The 22,977-nt window shown below is 44.8% G+C and overlaps 1 protein-coding gene across 3 annotated transcripts; it reads right to left on the reverse strand.

The window, feature by feature from the left end:
- Positions 1–1,613: 1,613 nt before the first annotated feature.
- Positions 1,614–19,321, reverse strand: LOC311592462 (mas-related G-protein coupled receptor member A). 3 transcript variants are annotated; one of them, XM_084772902.1, is made up of 3 exons: positions 19,205–19,321; positions 2,491–3,000; positions 1,614–2,376 (listed from the first exon to the last, which is right to left on the reverse strand). In XM_084772902.1, exons 1-3 carry the CDS (start codon positions 19,213–19,215, stop codon positions 2,013–2,015), a joined length of 885 nt encoding a protein of 294 aa, XP_084629028.1. In that variant the 5' UTR covers positions 19,216–19,321; the 3' UTR covers positions 1,614–2,012. The 3 variants fall into 3 exon arrangements, with proteins under 3 accessions (XP_084629028.1, XP_084629027.1, XP_084629026.1); XM_084772901.1 differs by having other exon boundaries at positions 1,615–2,997; positions 19,205–19,285; XM_084772900.1 differs by having other exon boundaries at positions 1,616–3,000.
- Between the last annotated feature and the right edge of the window lie 3,656 nt (positions 19,322–22,977).

Consider the following 22,977-nt stretch of genomic DNA (forward strand, 5'->3'; position numbering starts at 1 on the left):
CAGATAGTTTCTTGCAGTAATAAGATAAGTAACTAATACACCATGTAGAAAGCAGGGTGTGGTGCTGCATGCCTGTAACCAGCGCTGCAGGCTGGGAGACAGGCTGGGAGGTAGGATGCGTGGTGGCCTGCAGGCTAGCTCTCCTGGTCTGCGTGGTTGAAGTCCCAGGCTCATGGGGTGTGTGTGTCCCCAGTCTGTTTTCATCATCTCATCTGCAGCCTGTGGAACAGCAGTGTGCGTGTGTGTGTGTGTGTGTGTGTGTGTGTGTGTGTGTGTGTCGGAGATATCCTTGGGATGCTCTGTCCGATTTGACACTGGTTTGGAGTCGACTCGAGCTGCTTTTGTAAATCAGGCCGATCCCTGTCTGTTCAGAGCCTTTAATGGACACTGCACAGAGCTCATGGCGCTCCAGCCTATTCTTGTTGCAGCTAAGATCAAGTAACTAGCAGATGCCCAGGAGAGTAAAGATGCATGTGTGTATGCACGTGTGTATGCACGCATGTGTGTGTATGTGTGTGTCTTGATAACCATTCCATGAAGAATCTGAAGATTTATTATTATTATTATTATTATTATTACTATTATTATTAACAATGTCACAACGAGTTCTCTTCTCAACCATTTTATTGTGCCCTTACTGTTTATCTTCCCACGCCTGCCACAAGCATTTTATGTGGCGGTTAAAATTGTAGAATTGCCAGTTTAGACTTCGAGCAGCCCAGGAATTCTTCTCTAATTTACCCACCTCAATTGCGCAGTTGTAACTAGAGTTTGCAAATGAGATATTCTCTTTGGACAGATCTGTGCTTTACCCTGCGTGGATTCAGAGTCAGTTCAACGTGTATGGCATATCTCTGTAAGGAGGTCTCTTTTTCTATAATGATGGGAGCTCCTGAGACTAGGGACAAAAATCACATCTATTTTTATGGCCAAAAATATTGTGGCAATATTGGTGCCTACATGCACCATCTCCACATTCAGATAGAACATGTCACAGTGGCATCTCCAAATGCCAGGCAGCTGTCAGTCCGGTACAGAGAGTGTGTGCTCATTATGATTATGCTTATGGTGAAGAGGATACATTTCTGGGTCTTTCTTAATCAGTGTGGTTCCATTTAAGCCACACTTACAGTAAAGCCTCACAGCCTTGTTCAGAAAGCAGGTCCCACAATTCTTATGGACTAAGATCAGACCAGTGACATTCTGTAACTAGTCACCCGTGCATGTTTCCATGGATGGACACGAGATCTAAGGAGGTCAAGGAATCAGCCTGAAAACATAGCCCGGCTGCTCTTCCTAATTTAGAACTCACAGCATCCATATCCCCAGGTCCTTCAAGATTTCTGGCTACTGGGGTCAGATGGCTGGAAACACAGGCTTCTTCTGATGAATCACAGGGTTGTGAGAGTGTGCAGTGTAGTGCAACGTCTGGGCACCTGTCCTTGTAAATTGTGCCTCTGGGTGACTATCAGAATGATTGTGTAGGTGTGAAATATTTTTTTTGCTGAAGGTTTCTCATGAGGATGCTTCACAGGAAACCATGGGGCTCTTTTAACTTTACCACCAGGTACACACAATCACAAACAAGAGAGTCATGGTTTTGGGCAGGGCTATTTCCATGGCAACAAAAGTTGCAAAGAAATAGCAGGAAAGCTTCAGAGAAGTTAGCATGAGGAATTTTATTAATGTCAAGAAGGATGCAGACACTATATTTTCAGATTAAATGCTTTTACCGGGGAAAAGTAGAACAGCTAAGCCAGCGCTGCTCTGTTTACGATCTTGGTGAAGCAGCCGGACGGTGGTGGCGCATGCCTTTAATCCCAGCACTCAGGAGGCAGAGGCAGGTGGATCGTTGCAAGTTCGAGACCAGCCTGGTCTACAAAGTGAGTCCAGGGCAGCCAAGATTACATAGAGAGACCTTGTCTCGAAAACCAAAATAAAACAAACAAAGAAACAAACAAAGGATCTTGGTGAACCACCGAGGCATGCCAGGTCCAGGCAGAGGCTCTTCATCACTGCTCCACTTTGCTGGTTGACATCTCCACCGTGTTTTCAGCTGTCTCAGGAGTGTCCTGCAGAGCCCTCTCGAGTACCATTTTGAGGGTCTGGTGCTTCAGATGATGCCTGAAGGAGCCCACGAAGAAGTAAATGATGGGGTTGGCACAGCTGTTAACAGCAGTCAGGACCAGTGACGCCAGATAAAGACCGTAAGCAAACACACCATACTCAATCTTAATCCAGATTAACAGGAACCAGTGAATGCCAAAGGGCAAGCCGCAGAGGAGAAAAACCAGCACGGTGAGCATGATGGTCACATACAATCTGGTGAGCTTCATCCTACCAGCGCCACAGAACAACCTGGCCAGCAGGGCGAAGCTGGAAGTGCAGAGGACCACAAACAAAAAGATTAGGCACGCGGCAATAAAGAAATTCGATGCCAGGCACCGCTTGTCATTTTCGTATTTTTTTTCCAGGAAACCACAAAAATACCTGTTCAAAATGCAGATCAACAGTGACAGGACCCAGATCGCAGCACACATGACAGTTGATGTGTGTTTTGGGCGGCGGCAGCGATACCAGATGGGGCACAGGACAGAGAGACAGCGCTCAGTGCTGATGGCACTGAGCATGCTCAGGCCTGCGATGTAGGGAACCATCATGACCGTGTTAAAGCTCGGCAGAAAAATAATGTCAGGGTAGGAAAACTTGAGGAGGAGCAGCGTGGAGTCTATGATGTGACAGAGGAGGAAGAGGAAGTCAGCTAGGGCCAGGTTCAGGATGTAGACGGAGAAGGCGTTTCTGCGTAAGCGGAAGCCCAAGAGCCAGAACACAGTGGCATTTCCTGTCAGCCCGAGTAGTCCCGTGATGATGATCATCAAATTTGGGATCAGGGTCCTGCTGTTGAAACTTCCGGGTACGGTTTTGTCCATTGGATTTGTTGTTGTGACTGCCATCCTTGAGGCTTCGGTGTTTAGGCTCAGAAACCCTGCACCAGTGCTGCTGGGAATGCAAAGAAGACATGAGGCCCGCTGTGTGATCACGCCTTTTGTTAAAAGACATATTTTATTAGCACATAGTAACAATATAAAATGATGATTTTATTATGAGATTTTCAGACATGTTTATAATGTACTTTAAAAAAATGATTATTTAGCCACTGTCAGGCCTAGCTTGCCACGTAGGAATAACATTCTTGGGTTTCCGGGGAGGTGGTACAGGCTGCTAAGGGCAGGCAACTGATTAAAGCCCCCCAAACCCTAGAACCTGCCCCCTCTCTTTTGAGCAGTTCATTAGAATCATACCCATGGTGTATTGATGTATGTGGATGGGAGAAAAGCCAGAGAAATAATGTCCAAATTAGGTTCAAGATTGCAATCAATATTGTAGATTAAGAAATCACTCAACTGAGAGTACAAAAAGAGTGAGGAAAAGAAGCTAACAAGATGAAACAAAATAGCAGTCATCTAGGAGGAAAAAATCAGAATCTGGAAGGTTCTTTTCCCCTCAGGGAAGGAGCAGCGAGTTCAGGAATTTGCAGAGGCAGGAGGCCTCTGGGCCAACAGAGGATGCACTGCTCTCTGGGGATGCAGACAGGCACCCAGGACCGAGTGCACAGCATCCTCACTGTGCTCTCTGAGAGACACCAGTCACCATGGTTCCGCTTGACTAAAAAAGGAAGCAAGTGGAAACCCAGTTAATTTTGTACTTCCAATTAAGGAGCTTAAGAAATGTGCAAAGCTAATTTTAGGGTCTGAAGTCTTCGTCTTTTGCATCAGACCAGGGGCTTCATAAGGAACAAGTTATACTTAGTTTGTTCACTAACAAACTTGGGTTTGTAGAATCCTCATTTATGACGGGTGGAAAAGCCCTAAAGGCTTTAATCAGACAAAGGACTCGTCCTCTGATGACGCCATCCAGGCAAGCCCTCTAAATACTCATTCCTGATCGCTTGCAGTCCTGCTCCTGGCTTTCCCTCCTCACATCACTACACACATCCACTAGGATGCTCTTCACCACTCTACACTTCCACATGCTGCTCTACATCACTATACAAGCCCACACTGATGCCACACGTCACTACAGAATCCCACCATGATGCTCTCCGTCACTGCACACTCCCACCATGATGCTCTCTGTCACTGCACACTTCCACCATGATGCTCTCCATCACTGCACACTCCCACCATGATGCCCTCCATCACTGCACACTCCCACCATGATGCTCTCCATCACTGCACACTCCCACCATGATGCTCTCCATCACTGCACACTCCCACCATGATGCTCTCCATCACTGCATACTCCCACCATGATGCTCTCCATCACTGCACACACCCATCTGATGCTCTCCATCACTGCATACTCCCACCATGATGCTCTCCATCACTGCACACTCCCACCATGATGCTCTCCATCACTGCACACTCCCACCATGATGCTCTCCATCACTGCATACTCCCACCATGATGCTCTCCATCACTGCACACACCCATCTGATGCTCTCCATCACTGCATACTCCCACCATGATGCTCTCCATCACTGCACACACCCATCTGATGCTCTCCATCACTGCATACTCCCACCATGATGCTCTCCATCACTGCATACTCCCACCATGATGCTCTCCATCACTGCACACACCCATCTGATGCTCTCCATCACTGCACACTCCCACCATGATGCTCTTCATCACTGCACACTCCCACCATGATGTTCCACATCACTGCACACTTCCACCATGATGCTCTCCATCACTGCATACTCCCACCATGATGCTCTCCATCACTGCACACACCCATCTGATGCTCTCCATCACTGCATACTCCCACCATGATGCTCTCCATCACTGCACACACCCATCTGATGCTCTCCATCACTGCATACTCCCACCATGATGCTCTCCATCACTGCATACTCCCACCATGATGCTCTCCATCACTGCACACACCCATCTGATGCTCTCCATCACTGCATACTCCCACCATGATGCTCTCCATCACTGCACACACCCATCTGATGCTCTCCATCACTGCATACTCCCACCATGATGCTCTCCATCACTGCACACACCCATCTGGTGCTCTCCATCACTGCATACTCCCACCATGATGCTCTCCATCACTGCACACACCCATCTGATGCTCTCCATCACTGCACACTCCCACCATGATGCTCTTCATCACTGCACACTCCCACCATGATGCTCTACATTAAGACAGTGTTTTTCTGTGTAGCCCTGGCTGTCCCGGACTCATTTTATAGACCAGGCTGGCCTCGAACTCACAGAGATCCACCTGCCTCTGCCTCTTGGAGTGCTTGGATTAGAGGTATGTGCCACCACTCCCAGCTTCTGGGTTATTTCCAGTTTTGATTTGTATGTTAGTCACTTTTATCTCAGTGGTGACAACAGCATATGATCAAAGCAGTTAAAAAAAAAAGAAAAAAAAAGGGTTTACTTTGGTTCATTGTTTGAGAGGATGCCATGGCAGGGAAGGTGTAGTGGCAGGAACATGAGGTGGCTGGCCACAGGTGTCTTAAGTCAGGAGAGAAGAGTGCTTTATTCTTTCTTCTCTTTTTGTCCAGTCTCGGAGTTCATTCAAAGAATGGGGTTATGCTAGCCACATTCAGGCTGAGTCTTTGCTCCTTAATTATACTACTCTGGAAATGTTCTCACAGTCATGGCCACAGATGCATCTCCCAGGCTCATCAAACCCAGTTAAGTTGCCAATGAAGAATAACTAGCTGCCACAGCCCACGTTACTCTAATAATCAGGTTCTATAGTCTGTGCATTTGTAAGTCTTATGCTATTAATAACAGCCATTTTTCTTTCAGTTTATCCAGCAAAGTCTTCTATTTCTGCATCACTTACGAGTGACAGATAAGCTTGGCATGCTGTTATTTCTTGTCGGTTACTTTTTTACTACAGTAATTTAAATACTTTACTCTGTGTTCTGGCCTGTGGGTTTTCTGCCAAGAAGTCTATGAATGGCTTTATTGGGATTTCTTCATTTGTAATGCATTAGAACATTCCTGATGCTCTCTGAATTTTTTGATTGTTGATGGGCTGGCTGTGATGCTTGGGGACATGCCTTCTTTGTGCTAAAATTCACGGGAGACCTTTGGACTTTCTGCACACTGATATTTCCTATTTTCCTGACAAGGGAAGCTTTTGTCCACATTTCTTTAAATATGCTTGCTGTATTTATTTTTTTATTTTGAATTTGACTCACTGTGTGGCCCAGGTTGGCCTTGAGTTCATGATCTTTCTGTCTCAGCCTCCCAAACTGTGATTATACTATGCGTCGCCACACTTTGTCTTCTTTCTTTTAAAACATTGTCTATTTTAAATTCTGTGTATGCGTGTGTGTCTGTGCAGAGTATCTGTACTTGAGTGTAGCTGCTTATGGAGGCCAGGAAAGGGTGCTGGGTCACCTGACCCCGAAGTTATAGTCATTTTTCTGCTGCCTGACTTGGGTGCTAAAAAGTGAACTTTGGTCTTTTCCAAGAAAAGCGTGCACTCTTTAACAGCGGAGCCACCTCTCACCTCTCCTGTGGTGCACTCAGGAGGTGTCTTTGTAACTCTCAGCCATTCCCTACACCCTAGTAAAGATTGCACTGAGATTTCAGACAGGCAGTAGTATGGATTTTTAGGCACGCTCCCTAACAGTGAGCTGCATCCAATCCCTGGCATGGGCATTTAAACAATGCTGAGTGTTCTAATGCAGGCTGCTTTTTTTTTTAACCTTTAAATGTCCTCTCCAATGGACTTAATCCTTCCACCTTAAAGATCTTTCACCCATAGTAGAATATGTTTCTAGGCATTTTTGTTGGATATGGCAGGGGACTCGTATTGTCTTTTCTACACAGCACAATATATAGCAATACTATCGACTGGTGTGTTGATGTTTTACTTTGCTGAGTTCGTTTATTAGTTCTAGTGGCCTTTGGTAGATTTCTTAAAGCTGTTGCTATAGGACCTTGCTCCCCGCAGAAGTCAGGACTGGCCTTTCTCACTCCGTATATGTATCTTTTACCTTGCCTGAATTCACCAGCAGGGACTTCTAGTACTATGTTGACTAAAACGGTGAAAACAAGCAGTATTGACTTTTCATTTTATTTGAGATTCTAGAGAAAAAGCTTCCAACTTCTCCTACGGTGTTAACCGGGCCTTATTGTGTATTTATTATGTCGAGATATAATAAGGTCCTTCTGTACCTACCAGTTCAGTTTCAGTTTTGGTGTTTTGAAAGGAATGCATTGTAAGAAATGGCATTTTTGCATCTCTTTGGATGACTCTATTTGTGTGTGTGTGTGTGTGTGTGTGTGTGTGTGTGTGTGTGTGCGCGCGTGCCCCCGCACTCATGTGTGCATACATGGATGGGGTCAGGGCAGAGTTTGATGTCCGTTGTTGTTTTCTTAGTTGCTTGGTATCTTAGATTTTAAGACAGAGTGTCTCACTGAACTTAGAGCTCACTGACTCGGTCAGACTAATTGGCCAGCAAGCCCCAAGGACCCTCCTGTGTCTGCTCTCTTATGAATAGCATTGCTGGTATGTGCCACACCTGGCTTTTATGTGAGACGCCAGGTATTTGAGTGCTTGTGTAGAAAGCACTTTGCCAACCAAGCAGTCTTCCCAGAACCTCTTTTCCTTTACTTTGTTCATTAGAGAGGGTCCCTTGGGAAGGCGCTGAGGACTGAGGCTGAGGTTTGTGCATGCTAAATACACACACTACCCCCAGGCCACCTTGAAACCTCTTGAGCCTGTTGGCAAGCGCACCATCCACACATTCAAGGAATAGTTATAGAGTTAGCGTTCGCAGTCTGACTTTGTGCACCCAGAGATTCTAAGCAGCTTGCTCATTTTAACTGGGCATCCCTAAACTTGAGGTTGGTGGTGATCTTGCTTTTGGGTGGGGTGGGGGGAGGGAGGCATCACTATTTCACCACTAGAGGGCGTTCCAAGCCCAGGTTTGTACTCAACGGACCTAGAGCCAGGCATAAAAGGGGGAACTTTGGTTACAGAAGTCCCAGGCTGGTTCTGTGTTAGACACAGGCACCCTTTCTGCTCACCAACATGCGCTCAGACACTGTAGCATTCTTCCTAGTTCTGTGTGTCCCCACAGAGTGACCAGCTCTCGCACAGTAGTTTGGTGTCCATTTCACTTTCCTTCCTCAGTCACTGCACTTCCTGGGATGGGAGAGGAGTGTGCAGTGGGCGTTGTCGTAGGAAACACAGGTTCCCAACCCCATGGAGACCATGTAGCACTCGGGAGGAACAAGCTCAGTCTGTTACAGGCTTCCTTTTTTTCTGGTAGATTCATGGTTAAACATAGTGTACTCAGATTCCATCTTAACACCCATCAGAATGGCTAAGGTCAAAAACTCAAGCGACACCACATGCTGGCGAGGATGTGGAGAAAGAGGAACACTCCTTCATTGCTGGTGGGAATGCAAACTAGCACAACCACTTTGGAAATCTATCTGGTACTATCTCAGAAAACTGGGAATAAGGCTTCCTCAAGACCTGGCTATTCCACTCCTTGGGATATACCCAGAAGATGCTCCAGCACACAACAAGAAAATTTGCTCAACCATGTTCATAGCAGCCTTATTCATAATAGCCAGAACATGGAAACAGCCTAAGTGTCCTTCAGTAGAACAATGGATAAAGAAACTGTGGTACATTTACACTATAGACACATTTACTACTCAGCTATTAAAAACAAGGAATTCCCAAAATTTGTGGACAAATGGATTGAGCTAGAAATGATCACACTGAGTGAGTTAACCCAGAAGCAGAAAGAGTCAAATGGTATATACTCACTTATAACTGGACACTAGCCCATGAAAATCTTCACCTACCAGGAAAGTGGAATAGATGTGAGGACATCCTATTGGGACTCTAGGTGAGAGAAGTATGGGAGAATGGGGAAATAGAAGGATCCAGAGTGTCCTAGAAACCTACAAGAAGAACATTATGACTGGCAGATCTGGGCCCAGAAGTTCTGCTCAGACTATTTCAACAATCAAGGACAATACATGCAGTAAACATTGAACCCCTACTCAGATCTTGCTAATGGACAGGACATTCTCCACAGTTAAGTGGAGAGTGGGGTCTGACTTTCACACGAACTCTGGTGCCCCATATTTGACCACGTCCCCTGGATGAGGAGGCCTGGTGGCACTCAAGGAAAGGATAGCAGGCTACTAAGAAGAGACTTGATACCCTATGAGCATATATAGGGGGAGGAGGTCCCCCTCAGGAACAGTCATAGGGGAGGGGAGTAAGGGAAAATGGGAGGGAGGGAGGAATGGGAGGATACAAGGGATGGGATAACAATTGAGATGTAATATGAATGAATTGATAAATAATTAAAAAACCCATAGTGTACTCAGATACAGGTGATGCAGGTCAGGATAGAATCCAAACAACTAGGGCCACTTTTCTTCCTATCTGGCATGGGGATAGGTCTGGACTTCACAACGATCTCTGTCCTGGGAACAGAGCCCTGTACGGCTCTGGTTGGCACCAGGGTTTTCTGGCTCACACTGACTACTAAGGCGACACCTTGAGGATCCTACTTTGTCTTATGCCCAGTGGCTAAGACTTGAGCCAGTGGTGTGCCATCCGAGGCTGGGAGTCGGATGGTGGCATATGCTGACGTCAGTTACTTCACAGCTAATGGATGAAGGATCCTGCACTATCCCAGGGGTCCACCAGAGCTCAGACTAAGACTGATGATGGTGAAAGTGAAACCCACGCCTGTTCTTTTAGGGAGACAGCCTCTGTGGCCTGCCAGGGCCAGTGTAGAGAATCAGTAAGAAAACACTAGCCAGGGGATGAGGTGTTTTAGCTCTGCCTCGTGTTGGACATCACTATAGTGCATCTGATATTATGATAAGGCACAGTCACACGTTCACTTTCCTGCCCTGAATCCCAGTGGGTAGAGTCTTTTTTCATGATGTGGCATGGCAAGGTTGGTGGAAACAGCCAGTAGCCCTGGGCTAGTGTAGTTCTAGAGGCTCAGTTCTTGGCCACCTGCTTAGGGGAAGTAGCTGTGGGGTTCTGACATGGTGCTAGGTGTCATAATAAAATGCCCGATGCAAGATTTTACATATAAGATCTGGACTCAATTTACTTTGCTATCTTGAAGCAGCAGGCATCTTTCTCCACTTTGCAGTATGTCAGGTGTGGGGGAGGTGATGCAGGCATCTTTTCCATGTTTGCTTCTAAGGTGCCTTTAAAAAACAGGTGCACTCAGAGGAAGGATAACAGGTCTCCAAGAAGAGACTTGATACCCTATGAGCATATACAGGGGGAGGAGGTCCCCCTCAGTCACAGACATAGGGGAGGGGAGTAGGGGAGAAGTGGGAGGGAGGGAGGAATGGGAGGATACAAGGGATGGGCTAACAATTGAGATGTAATAGGAATAAATTAATAAAATATTAAAAAAACCTACCAGGCACTCTAGCCTCTTGCCTGACTTTCTCCGCCCCTGTGAAGATGCTATGATAAATGGATAGGTGTTCCAGAATGCGAGCAGATGGGGGAAGACAGTGAATGATCCAGGGCCTTCTTGCATTTCCACCAGTCATGTGCTTGGCTGCCAGGAGAAGTGGGTTGTACGGAGAGGCAGGAAGGATAACATGGAACAGTCGACCAAGACAAGGAGAAACGCAGACCACGAGCTTTAGACCTACAGAAGAAACAACAGACCTGGCATAGAGTGATAAGAAGGAGTAGGGAAGTGAGACCTTCTTCTCTCAACGTGAATGGGGCTGTGGTCAAAACAGAAAAGCCTCACAAGCTGTCTCTGCAAAAATAGTGTTTAAGACTGTCTCTGCAGCCGGACATATGGGCACTCACCTCCAATCCCAGCACTCAGGAGGCAGAGGCAGGTGGATCTCTGTGAGTTCTATACCAACCTGCTCCACAGAGTGAGTCCCCAACAGCCAGGGCCACACAGAGAAACCCTGTCTCAGAATACATCTGAGATCACATCTGCATCTTGGAAGCATCATCCGGTCCTCAGCATTTTCTAAGTTGTTCACTGTTGCCTCGCAGGTGGATTATCTTAGGAGAGGTTGGAAAGTCAAACTGTTTGGCTAGGGAGACGACATCACACATTTTTATGTAGCCAGGCCCCCCAAATGTACATCGTACCCCCACAGGATGTTAATGTCCTGCCTGAGAAGCAGCGCAGACCTGGGGAGTTGGTGGTAATCATGGACCTGGTATCTACTTGGGTGGGAGGCACTGACTGATAAAGAAGTAATAAAGCTGAACACGCAGGGCAGCTCTAGCCTGCGTTCTGGAGCACAGATTCCAGGGCGCAAATTCAAGGGATATGGAAAGTAAGGCAGTCTGACATATTAAGAAACCCATAACTCCTCAATTACTGACTATAAAGATGCCAAATGGTTGAAATGTCAGACAATTCAAAAGCCCAGTGTTGAAGATTATGAACAACCTCAAGGCGTATTTGAACGAACTGATGAAGTGATGGTGTCAGGTGAAAACCTAAATGAGGCTGGGACGGGCGGTGCACACCTTCAGTTTCAGCTCTCAGCTGGCAGAGGCAGGAGGATCGCTGTGAGTCCAAGTCCAGCTTGGTGAACAAAGTAAGTTCCAGGTCAGCTAGGGTTACACAGTGAGGCCCTGTCTTGACACAAACAAAACTAAAACAACAACAACAACACTTGGTGAGAAAATCAGAAGTTCAACAAGAAAAATTGAGATTAAAAACAAAAACAAAAACAACAACAACAAACCCGCTTCCTCATCAAACCTAAACCCAAATGGAAGTGTTGAAAGTGAAAAAAAAACTCGGTAGATTAAATAAAAGCCAAGTGGAAAGGATGACCAGCAGGCTACAGCAAGCAGAAGGAAAGTAGAAACTCAAGGCAAGGTCAAGGATATATGACATCCATGAAGCAACGAGAAGCTGCTGCCACCAGGACGGCAGCTGAGAGTCTGCAGCCTCAGGCCAGCCCGCTCTTTAGCTACATCAGCACTTTGCTTCCTCCTCCTGACATCCCCCTCCAGTCCACAAAGCCATCTAAGCACCAGCAACCTCCTGGTGTCACCATGGCAACATACAACTACTCTTAAATTGTTAAGTCTATTATTATTGGCATACAGGAGTAGGAAAATCTTGCTAGCTTCATCAATTGACAGAAAAACATTATGGCTGATTGTCCTAGCATAATTGGTGTTGAATTTGGTGCAGGTTAGTGGCAAAAAAAAAAAAAATCAAACTGCAGATTTGGGGTACAGTAGGACAGGGGTGGTTCTGTCTATAGAGCTGTTATGAGGAGCTACTATACAGGAGCTGTGGGCACACTCATGGTATCTGACATCACTAGAAGAAGTTTATGTAACCACTTAAGCTTAACCTCACCAACCCAAACACTGTGCCAGTTCTCCTAGGAAACAGCAGGTTTGGAAGCACAGATAGAGGTACCAGTGAAGAAACCAACCAGTTTGCCAAAGAAAATGGCTTATTGTTCCTTGAAGCAAGTGCAAAAACGGGAGAGAACGTTGAAGATGCTTTTCTTGAGGCTGTCAGGAAAATCTAGCAGAACACTCAGGACAGAAGCCTGGATCTGAATGCTGCCGAGTCTGGTGTCAACAGAAAACCCCCAGCCCCGCAGGGGGGCTGCTGGAGACCTCTTGGCTCTGATCCCTCATTTGACCTTTCATCTTGGTCTGTTGGAAGCAGTACTTTTTTTTGTATTTTATTAATTTATTGATATTACATCTAAATTGTTATCCCATCCCTTGTATCCTCCCATTCCTCCCTCCCTCCCATTTCCCCTTATTTTCCTCCCTTATGACTGTGACTGAGGGGGACCTCCTCCCCCTGTATATGCTCATAGGGTATCAAGTCTCTTCTTGGTAGCCTGCTATCCTTATTCTGAGTGCCACTGGGCCTCCCCATCCAGGGGACGTGGTCAAATATGGGGCACATGAGTTTGTGTGAAAGTCAGACACCACTCTCTACTCAACTGTGGAGAATGTCTTGTCCATTGGCTAGACCTGGGTAGGGGTTAGAAGTTTACTGCACGTATTGTCCTTGGCTGGTGCCATAGTTTGAGTAGGACCCCTGGGCCCAGATCTGCCCATCATAATGTTCTTCTTGTAGGTTTCTAGGACCCTCTGGATTCTCCCATGCTTCTCTCACCTAGAGTCCCAATAGGATGTCCTCCCCTCTGTCCCACTTTCCTGGTAAGTGAAGACTTTCATGGGACATGCCCCTTGGGCTAGTGTCCAGATATAAGTGAGTATATACCATTTGAGTCTTTCGGAAGCAGTAGCTTTTACTGCTTCCTTGTATTTTGTACATCTTACCGGGTTTAATGTAAAAACAAAACGAAACAAAACAAAACAAAACACAGCACAACTCTTGTGAAAGGCAGTTCAGCAGTACTTATCTGCTAAACAACTAGATGTAATCAGGTTATCAGAGGCAAGCAGAGTAAGAAATCTCTCTGTCATCTTTTCCCCCTTTGATTGTCCTGTGATAGGTTTGTCACCAGTATATGATGTAAACTGAGCACTGATTTTGGACTCAGATTTTCACCTTCCCCTTTGTCAAGGCTTTGTCTCACTCTATAGTTTAAAATTGATCTCTTCAGCTTTTCTCCCATCTTCCAACTGCTGGGCTGTGTCTGTTGTAGCCAGTATTTCATTGCTGGGAAGTGAGTTCTGATGGTAGAGAAAGGGGGTCTGCAACTGCTTTTGTTTTTGTTGGGTGCATTCCCTGTTGTAGGGTGGCATTTTTCTTGATGAGGTTTGCGTCTGTCTTAACCTTGCACAGGGGGAAAAATACCCATTTATCGTCCCTTGTGCTTAATCAATAGCCTTATCTTTTTTCTTTATTTTTACACCATGTTGTCTTTGTCTTTTTCTTTTTGGTTTTTTGAGACAGGGTTTCTCTGTGTAGCTTTGACTGTCCTGACTCTCTTCGTAGACCAGGCTGGCCTTGAATTCACAGTGATCCTCCTGCCTCTGCCTCCCAAGTGCTGGGATTAAAGGCGTGCGCCACCACCACCTGGCTTGTCCTTTTCTTTTTTTAACAGAAAGTAAATATGGATAAAATTTGAAGGAACTAGCTAACATTACTCTCTATGTATATTATTTTAATGAAGAAAATAAGTTGATTGCTGGCATTGGAAGAGTATAAAAAAGACTGGCTGGCTTCAATATCCCACTCTTACTAATAGGTATGTTGTGCAGATAAAGCCCTAACAAATACATGTTAAACTATACAATAGATCAGAGAGACTTCACACCTAGAGAATAGTCCTTGTCATAGCTGTGGAATACATTTGCTTCCCAACAGGCAATGGAAGTTTCTCTAAGAGATATCACATGTTAGCTGACCCATAAACTCTCAGAAGTATGATTGCTTAAGCAAGATGTCATAATGACAATATCAGTTGACATGCCATGTGGATGGGGGAAATTTCACAAGACCCTACCCTAGCGGAGGAGCAACAGTCAATCAATGGCTCTTAAAAGAGAGGAGAATCAGTTTTCTTCAGGGATAAGTCTCCCATAGATTATCCAATCCCAAGTCATCATCCCTAAATACCTATCCACACAAGCAACACTAAATGATCTCACTATGTTGTATGTGTGTGTATGTGTATGCATGTAGTTGTATGTGCACATACATACATACACACACATACATGTATATAGTAATTAGAGAAGAGGTTATGGATTTATGGAAGAGCACATGGGAGGAGACACAGGAGCAGTTGGAATGGAGATAGGAAGAGGTAGAAATGATATAAATACAGTACTCATAAGTTCTCAAAAACATAAATAACTCAATTATTTATAAATAGAAATAATTTCTTTTACAAGATAATAGTAGAGTAAATCAAGAAATCAATAGCAAAGAAACTATAAAAACTTAAAATATATGGAGATAGAAACTTTTCTTGGATGAAGAAACCAGGGAGTAAATAGAAAATAACAGTGCCAAATGGTCATATACATACATACATACATACATACATACATACATACATACATTACATATATATGCATGATATAATTAGTGAAAAAAGAGGGGAGTGGAAACGGATATATGGGAGGGTTTGGAGAGAGAAAAGGAAGGGGGAAATGTAATTAAATTATAATTGGAAATATAAAAATAATATTGAAAAAATTAAATGACAAAAATTTATGTTTTGAAAAAAATCCAAGAATCATTTGAAAATCGAAAAAGAACTTAACATACATTTCACTCACAGTGAAGGCATTGGTGCTAAGTGGTGGTTTATAGCTATGAGTGCTTTTGCTGAAAAATCAGAATAAACTAAAGCAACTTAATGATGTACTTCCAAAGTCTTAGAAAACCAAGAGCAAGACAAGCCTTAGTTGGTAGACAGAAGCAACGGAGATCAGGGCAAAGGGAGCCAAGGAAATGACCTGGTTCTCTGAAAAGCTAAGCTAACATTAGTAAACCACCAGTCAAACTAAGCCCAAGTGACAGAGAGAAGACCAAAATAAAATTAGAGCTAAAAAGGTCCATTATGTCAGAGGATTACTAGGGGATATTTTGAAAAGTTATTTTCTGATAAGTTGGAAAAATCTAGAAGAAATGGATGCGTTTCTAGGCAAATGTGACTCGTTAAGCACAAATCCAATATTTAAAATGTAGTAGTTTTCTTCTATACCAATAAGAGATATACTGAAGAAGAAATCAGGAGAAGAGTCATAGTCAAGGACCTAAGAAATTCCTAGGAGTAAATATAACCAAGGCAGAAAAGAATGCAACAGTGAGAATAATAAAGCTGGCAAGAAAGAAGTAAAGAAGCCAGTTAAAGAGTTGGAGAGACTCATATCTGTTTGTTGTCCATATCAGGAATGTGAAAATGAGAAACAAACAAAAAGAAATGTGAAAATGGCTATATCGCTCAAAGTCATCCATGCATTCAGTGGAGTCTCCACAAAATTCCAATTATGTTCTCACAGAAATAGAAAGAAAACCCCTAAAAATCATACAGAAGCACAAAAGACCACAAGTGAGCATGGCAGTCCTGAGCAAGAGCAATGCTGGAAAGACCGCAGCATCTGATTTCAAATGGTAATACTGGCCCGTTTCCAACATTAAAAAAAAAAGTGATACTGGCACAAGAAACAGATAACGGAGACCAGTGTAATGGGTTGGAGGACCCAGACCTGGAACCACACAGCTACCTCCATCTGCTCCTCAACAACAACAACAACAACAACAACAACAACAACAACAACAACAACAACAAAGAAACTTGATACCTTAGCATCAAATTCAATGGGAGGAGGTCCTCTTCAGTCACAGTCATAGGGAAGGGGAATGGGGTGAAAGCAGAAGGGAGGGAGGAATGGGAGGATGCACAAGATGGGATGGCAATTGAGATGTAATATGAATGATTTTATTTTTCAATAAAAATAATTAAAAAATATAAAAAATACGATAACCTCTTATCAAAACGGGAAATCCATAGGCAGAAGATTGAAACCACCCCCATCTCTCATGCTGTACAAAGTCAATTCCAATGATCACCCCAGTCAGAATGAACAGCACCGAGGCAATAAACAGTCATGGATGCTGGCGAGGACACAGTGACCATGCATCCCTTGACGTGTAAGTTATGGCAGCCAGGAAGGAAGTCAGCATTGCTATCATTCAAAAACTAGAGCTAAAATAGCCATAGGCTCTACCTAGGCTGCCTTAGGGTGTATGCCGGAGAAATCTAAGTAAGTATACAATGGAGATAATTATATGACTATATACATCGTGGTCTTATTCACAATAGTCAAGTTATGGAGTTAATGTGTGTACATGAAAGAATGTATGGGTAAAGAAACTATATCCCCTCCTCACAGAAACACACGATGGTTTTATTCAGCTATAGAGAAAAAAAATGAGGGTCTGGGGATATGGCTCAGTGGGTCAAGTGTTTGGGTTCAGATCTTCATTACCCTTGTAAAAAAAAACCATGCATGATTGTGAGTGTCTGTAATCTCAGAGCTGGGAGGTGAAGACAGGTGATTTCTCATGGGCTTGCCTGTGAGCCAGTCTATCTGATCCGTGAGTTCCACCTTCACCGAGAGATGCTGTCTCAGAACATGTGAGGGAGGCTGGAGAGATGGTTCAGTGGATAATGCGCTTGCTGTGCAAACACAAGGATTGGAGCTCACATCTCCAGAGTCTACTTCAAAGCTGGCTAGGTGTGGCAGCCACCTGTAATCCAAGCACTTGGGAGGCAGAAACAGGCTATGCTGGAGAATTGTGTGTCAACTTGATACAGAGTAGAGTCATGTGAAAGGATGGAACCTCAAAAAAAAAGCCTCCATAAGATCTAGTTGTAAGGTTTCTTAATTAATTATTGATGGAGGAGGCCCAGCTCTTTGAGGTGGTCCCATCCCTGGGCTGGTGGTCCTGGGTTCTGTAAGAAAGCAGGTTGAGCAGTCTGTGAGGAGTGAGGCAGTAAGCAGCACCCCTCCATGGCTTCTGCATCAGCTCCTGCCTCCAGGTTCCTGCCTTGTGTGAGTTTGTACCCTACTTGAGTTTCCTGCCCTCACTATATTTGATGACGAACTGTTGTATGGAACTGTTATTGAAATAAACCCTTTCCTATCCAAGTTGCTTTTGGTCATGGTGCTCCATCACAGCAATAGTAACCCTAACTAAGACACAAGGGATCCTCAGAGCAAGATGGCAAGCCAGACTCGCTGGAGTTGGCTAGCTCTGGGTTTAGTGAGAGACCTTGACTCAGTAGATAAAGTGTGTGTGTGTGTGTGTGTGTGTGAGATCAAGGAAGACACCTTATTTCTACTTCTGAGGTACACACACACACACACACACACACACACACACACACACACACGTGGACACACACACGTGCACACACACACACACACACACACCCCTGTGTGAGCAATGAAATTATTTTAGATTGAGGGAATTGGAGAACTAAAAAAAACCTACATGAAAGTAGAATGGGGATGAAGTCGGGGTGGTGGAGACCAGCAAGAGGAGGAGGGAAAGAGGGGGTGATGAAGGTAGGAATACCATCCAGGTAGTCTGTTTACATATGAAATGTCATCAACAGAACCCATTATTTCGTATGGTTAGTATACGCTGATGAAAAAGAATAGCTGCTCAAATCGGTGTCTCAGTGAGGATATGGTTGCTTATTTCGGTGCTATGTTGCTCCCATACCTTAATTAATTTCTTGTCTTCATATCCTTGAATCTCACTGACAGTTTTAAGGAAGACTGGGATGGTCTGTATTTCCTGTCATTTCTTTTTTTTTAATAGTATTTTTTTATTAATTTATTCTTGTTACATCTCAATGGTTACCCCATCCCTTGTATCCTCCCATTCCTCCCTCCCTCCCATTTTCCCTTACTCCCCTCCCCTATGACTTCCTCCCCCTGTATATGCTCATAGGATATCAAGTCCTGTCATTTCTTTCCTTGTTTAATAACTGCTGGTGGAGGTTTGTTAGTGTTTTCAGAGGACTCACAGCTTCTTGGGATTTATAAAGCTGTATCTTTTCTCCCCCAGATAGTTGAGCATTTGTGGAGACAGTCATTTCTTTTTCGCTTTTCGTGGTGTCCTTTGGCAGCGGACAGACATAGACACCCTTTCCCCACATCTTGGTGTCTAGTCTGTGATGCTGAATAGGCAGCTGCTGCAGGTCCTGAGCGCTGAGCGCTGAGTGCTGAGTGCATGCTTTCAGTTTCTTTAGATAGCTGGGCAGTCCTCTTTGCTCTGGATTGGGTTGGGGCAGCCGACTGGGCTCTGGTGTTTGGCAAGACCACTGGCTGATATCTGCAACTAGGCTGAGAGAGAGGATGTGTACTAAAGTTGCCTCAGGTTTGGTGGAGCACTGAGTGTATTCTCTGGTCACAAGGCTCTGTGATTTGAGCTTAATTGTTGAGCAGGTTAGCGACAAAAGCTTTAGTGGCAAGGAGATCAGGATGGAGCCTAATGAATATATTGGTAGTTTCTAAGCACTCACTGTCCAGCCTTCCTGCACCAAAATCACCAAAAGAAAGTTGCATGGTCCTCATCTCTTCCTCTCCTGGCCCCCATGGCTACTTGAATATTTTGCCACAGAATGGATTTATATGGATATAAACACAGAAAAGAGAACACAAAAGATCTGGAAATAAGTTGTAGATAGAATCTTACCTTTCCCCCATTCTTCTTGCTGGATGTAGCAAGCTGGCTTGTATAGAAGGGAAGATAAAGTCACTACAGAACACTTCTCTGCTCTGGAGAAGTGGATTTAAAAGCTGGAAGGAAGTAAAGTTTATCAATCCACCAGACGGCCCTGTGGTTTCCTGCTTAGAGTCCTATTGACAAATGGGAGTGTAGGGTCTGTTACGTCATGTTCCTCCCTAGATGTTTCTCAATCTCTGGGTTTGCTATGTTTCTATCTCTCAACTTCTACTCGTCACAACCCCACTGTGTCTTCCTTCCTCTAAGTGATGGTTGTTTTGGAGTTTCCTGCCACCTGGGCAATGATACCAAGCAAGGTGAGCTGTGCTGGCAAGCGCTCAGTAAGGATGGAGTGGAGTCTTTCTAATTGTTACTCCACACTCCCCATGACCTGGCTTCTCCTTTTCTCTGTTAAAGCAATGATGTTGGCCCCTTTTCAGTTTCTTCCAAATGGCTGAGAAATGCATCAAACAAAAGGCGAATGTCTTACAAAACATTGTGCTTTGAAATGAATTGTTAAAGTGTTTATTCCCAGATATCTTATTAGCTGAGCTTATAGTTTTGATCAGCAAACATCCATTTTAGTCTTTAGAATTTGTCTGTGTTAACAGTTACATAATCCAACTCCACAAGAGTGGGGGGGGCGGGAAGACAGAGGGCCTGCAGAGAGTCGAGAACCCTTGGGCGGGGGCTTCTTTGTGAAAAGCTGGTAGGCTCTAGGAAAGATATGAGGGTGACTCTAGCTGAGACTTCTAGTAGCAGGGCTTCTGGAGACGGAAGGGGACACCCTCTAACTAGACACAAGGAGGGGAACACCAACTCGCCCACAAAACCTTTGACCCAAATCTTACTCTGTGTACAAGATGTGCAGGGACAAAAAATAAAGCAGAGATTGAGGAAATGTCCAACCAATGCCTGCCCCAACCCACCCCATGGAAGACAGGCAACCCCTGACACTATTAACGATACTTTGCTATACTTGCAGATGGGAACCTAGCATAGCTGTCCTCTGAGTGGCTCCACCCAGTAGGTGATGGAAACAAATGGAGAGACTTATAGCCAAACACTGGGGGGGGGGGAGGGAGCACAGGGAGTGTCGTGGAAGAGTGGGAAGAAGGATAGAAGGACTCAGACGGGGCAGGACCTACCTCCACAGGAAGACCAACAGAGTCAACTAACCAGGTCCCAGGGCGGGCCTGTGGAGACTGAAGCTCCAACCAAGGACCATGCATGGACTAGACCTATATCCCCTACACAGATATAGTTGACGGCAGCTGGGTCTCCATGTGGGTCCCCTAGTAAGGGGAACAGGGGCTATCTCCAACATGGACTCTGTTGCCTGCCTTTCAATCACTTCTCCCTGATGGGGCTACCTTGCCTGGTCACAGGGGAAGAGGATGAGCTTGGTCCTGATGCTACTTGACATCTGGGGTGGATGGGGGGGTTTCCCTTCTCTGAGGAGTAGGGGAGGGGGGATAGGGGAATCAGGGAGAGAGGGTGGGTCCAGAAGGAAAGGAGGGAGGGGGCTATGACTGAGATGTAAAGTGAATAATTAATAAAAAAGAAACTTAATAAAATCTTGTTACATATACTAGATATTCTGAGGAGTGACTAAGAGACTATGTATGTATGTATGTATGTATGTATGTATGTATGTATGTATGTATCTATCTATCTATCCATCTATCTATCTACCTACCTACCTATGACTGAATCTCATGTACTCCAAAATGGCTTTGAACTTACTATATACCCGAGAATGACACGGAACTTCTGGTTTTCTTGTCTTTTTTCTTCCAATGCAGGGATTATAGGCATGTGCCACCATAACTAATTTTATGTGATGATGAGGTTGGAACCTAGGGATTCTTCCATGCCAGGGAAGCACGGTACAGGCTGAGACACATCCCCATCCCCAACCCAGGAGTGAGAGATTTAAACAGCTAGTCAGTGTCTGGTAAGGAAGCGGTGGTGGATGCAGCAAAGGGCACCAAGGGTGTGTGTGCAGGGTCTTGACTACAACAGCACGTTGTGGCATCTGAATGCAGCAAACGTGGAAGTGTGACATCCAGGCAAGAGGCCGGAGTGGATGTGGGAAGGGTCATTGGAGCAGAGGCTCAAGGGAAAACAGCTATAGAGAGGAGGAGAGGATCAGGCAGATGACGTGGAAATGGTGATGTTGGAAGCCCTACTGTTGTGGAGGGTGGCTAGATACAGAACTGATGACTGAGTGGAGTGAGTGACAAGGTTAAAGAAGGTTTGAATATAGAGAAATGAGGATTGATCATCTACGTGGATGTGGTGGTGACTATACATGAGGACAGGGCTGGTGCTCAAAAAGCCTGTAAACCAGACAGGCCACAAGGTAACATAGCAGACACTTACACGCCCAATAGTGACCTTAAGAATGTAATATTGGGGCCTGGAGAGATGGCTCAGAGGTTAAGAGCACTGTGTGTTCTTCCAAAGGTCCTGAGTTCAAATCCCAGCAATCACATGGTGGCTCACAACCACCTATGATGAGATTTGGTACCCTCTTCTGGCCTACAGCATACATGTGGGTAGAATACTGTATAAATAATAAATAAATATAAAAAAAGAAGAAGAAAAAAAGAATGTAATATTTTTCTTATTTTCTACAAATTTCTCTTTAAAAATAGAAAAGACCACATATCTAACTAATGGCCCAACCCTGCATCGGATGTTGAAATTTGTGTGCCTCATTCATGGCATGTTAGAAAAAACAAGTTTTATCAAAAAAGCAAGATACTATAAAAACACACTGCCAATGGGTTTCATCACAACTTACAGAATTTAACAACAACGTTGTTGATGGCTGATTACAGTTTTAAGACACCTTCAGCATTCAAATATGAAAAGATTCGGTGTGTTATTTTGTGTGATTCAGCTTAAAGATGAATTGCTCACCCCTTTCATTTTGGGGTTACTCAACAGGTCCCCGCATGGTAGGAAACACATTAGGAAAACCTGTGTAACTGACAAAATCACAAACACCTAAGTTTTGCAATACGCTGAGCCAGTGGCATCACAGCATGACACCCTGCCTGTGCCTGACATCACATCTCGCCTGTGCCTGAATTTACAGCGTTGTTACCACATTTCCTGTTATCCGGTGGATGTCCTAAAGGCCAAAGTCTTCTATAACATTTGGACACATGCTGGGTAGTGTTTTGTTAACACAAACCTAGACATATCTGGGAAGAGGAAATCTCAACTGAGAATTTGCCTTCATTAGCTTGTCCTGTGGGCATGTCTATGGGGAATTTTCTTAATGAGTGATAATAACATGTGAGGGCCTAGCTCATGGTAGGTAGTGCCAACATGGACACACGGGCCTGGGTTCTACAGGAGAATGAGCTGAGGAAACCGTGGAGAACAAGCCAGTACGTAGTGTTCCTCCATGGTCTTCGCTTCAGTTCCTGACACCAGGTTCCTGCCTTGGCTTCCCCTAAGATGGATTGCAACTTGTAAGCCATATAAACCCTTGCCTTCCTGTGGAGGAATGCTAAGTGAGTGTATCAACCATCAATAAAGCGCTGTTTAGCCAATCAGCTGGGCAGAAGGACAGGAAGTGGGAGGCGGGACTTCCTGGAGGAGAGGAGAAAAGTTTGCCGGTTGGAGAAGGAGGAGAATTTTTGGATGGTTGGAGGAGGACAGTGGGAACTGGACACGAACCAGCCCAGGGGTCATAGTGACAAGTGTTTGGAATATATGTATGTTAT

This window comes from Acomys minous (genome assembly GCF_964271855.1).
Source record: "Acomys minous genome assembly, chromosome: 2".
NCBI classification, from domain to species: domain Eukaryota; kingdom Metazoa; phylum Chordata; class Mammalia; order Rodentia; family Muridae; genus Acomys; species Acomys minous.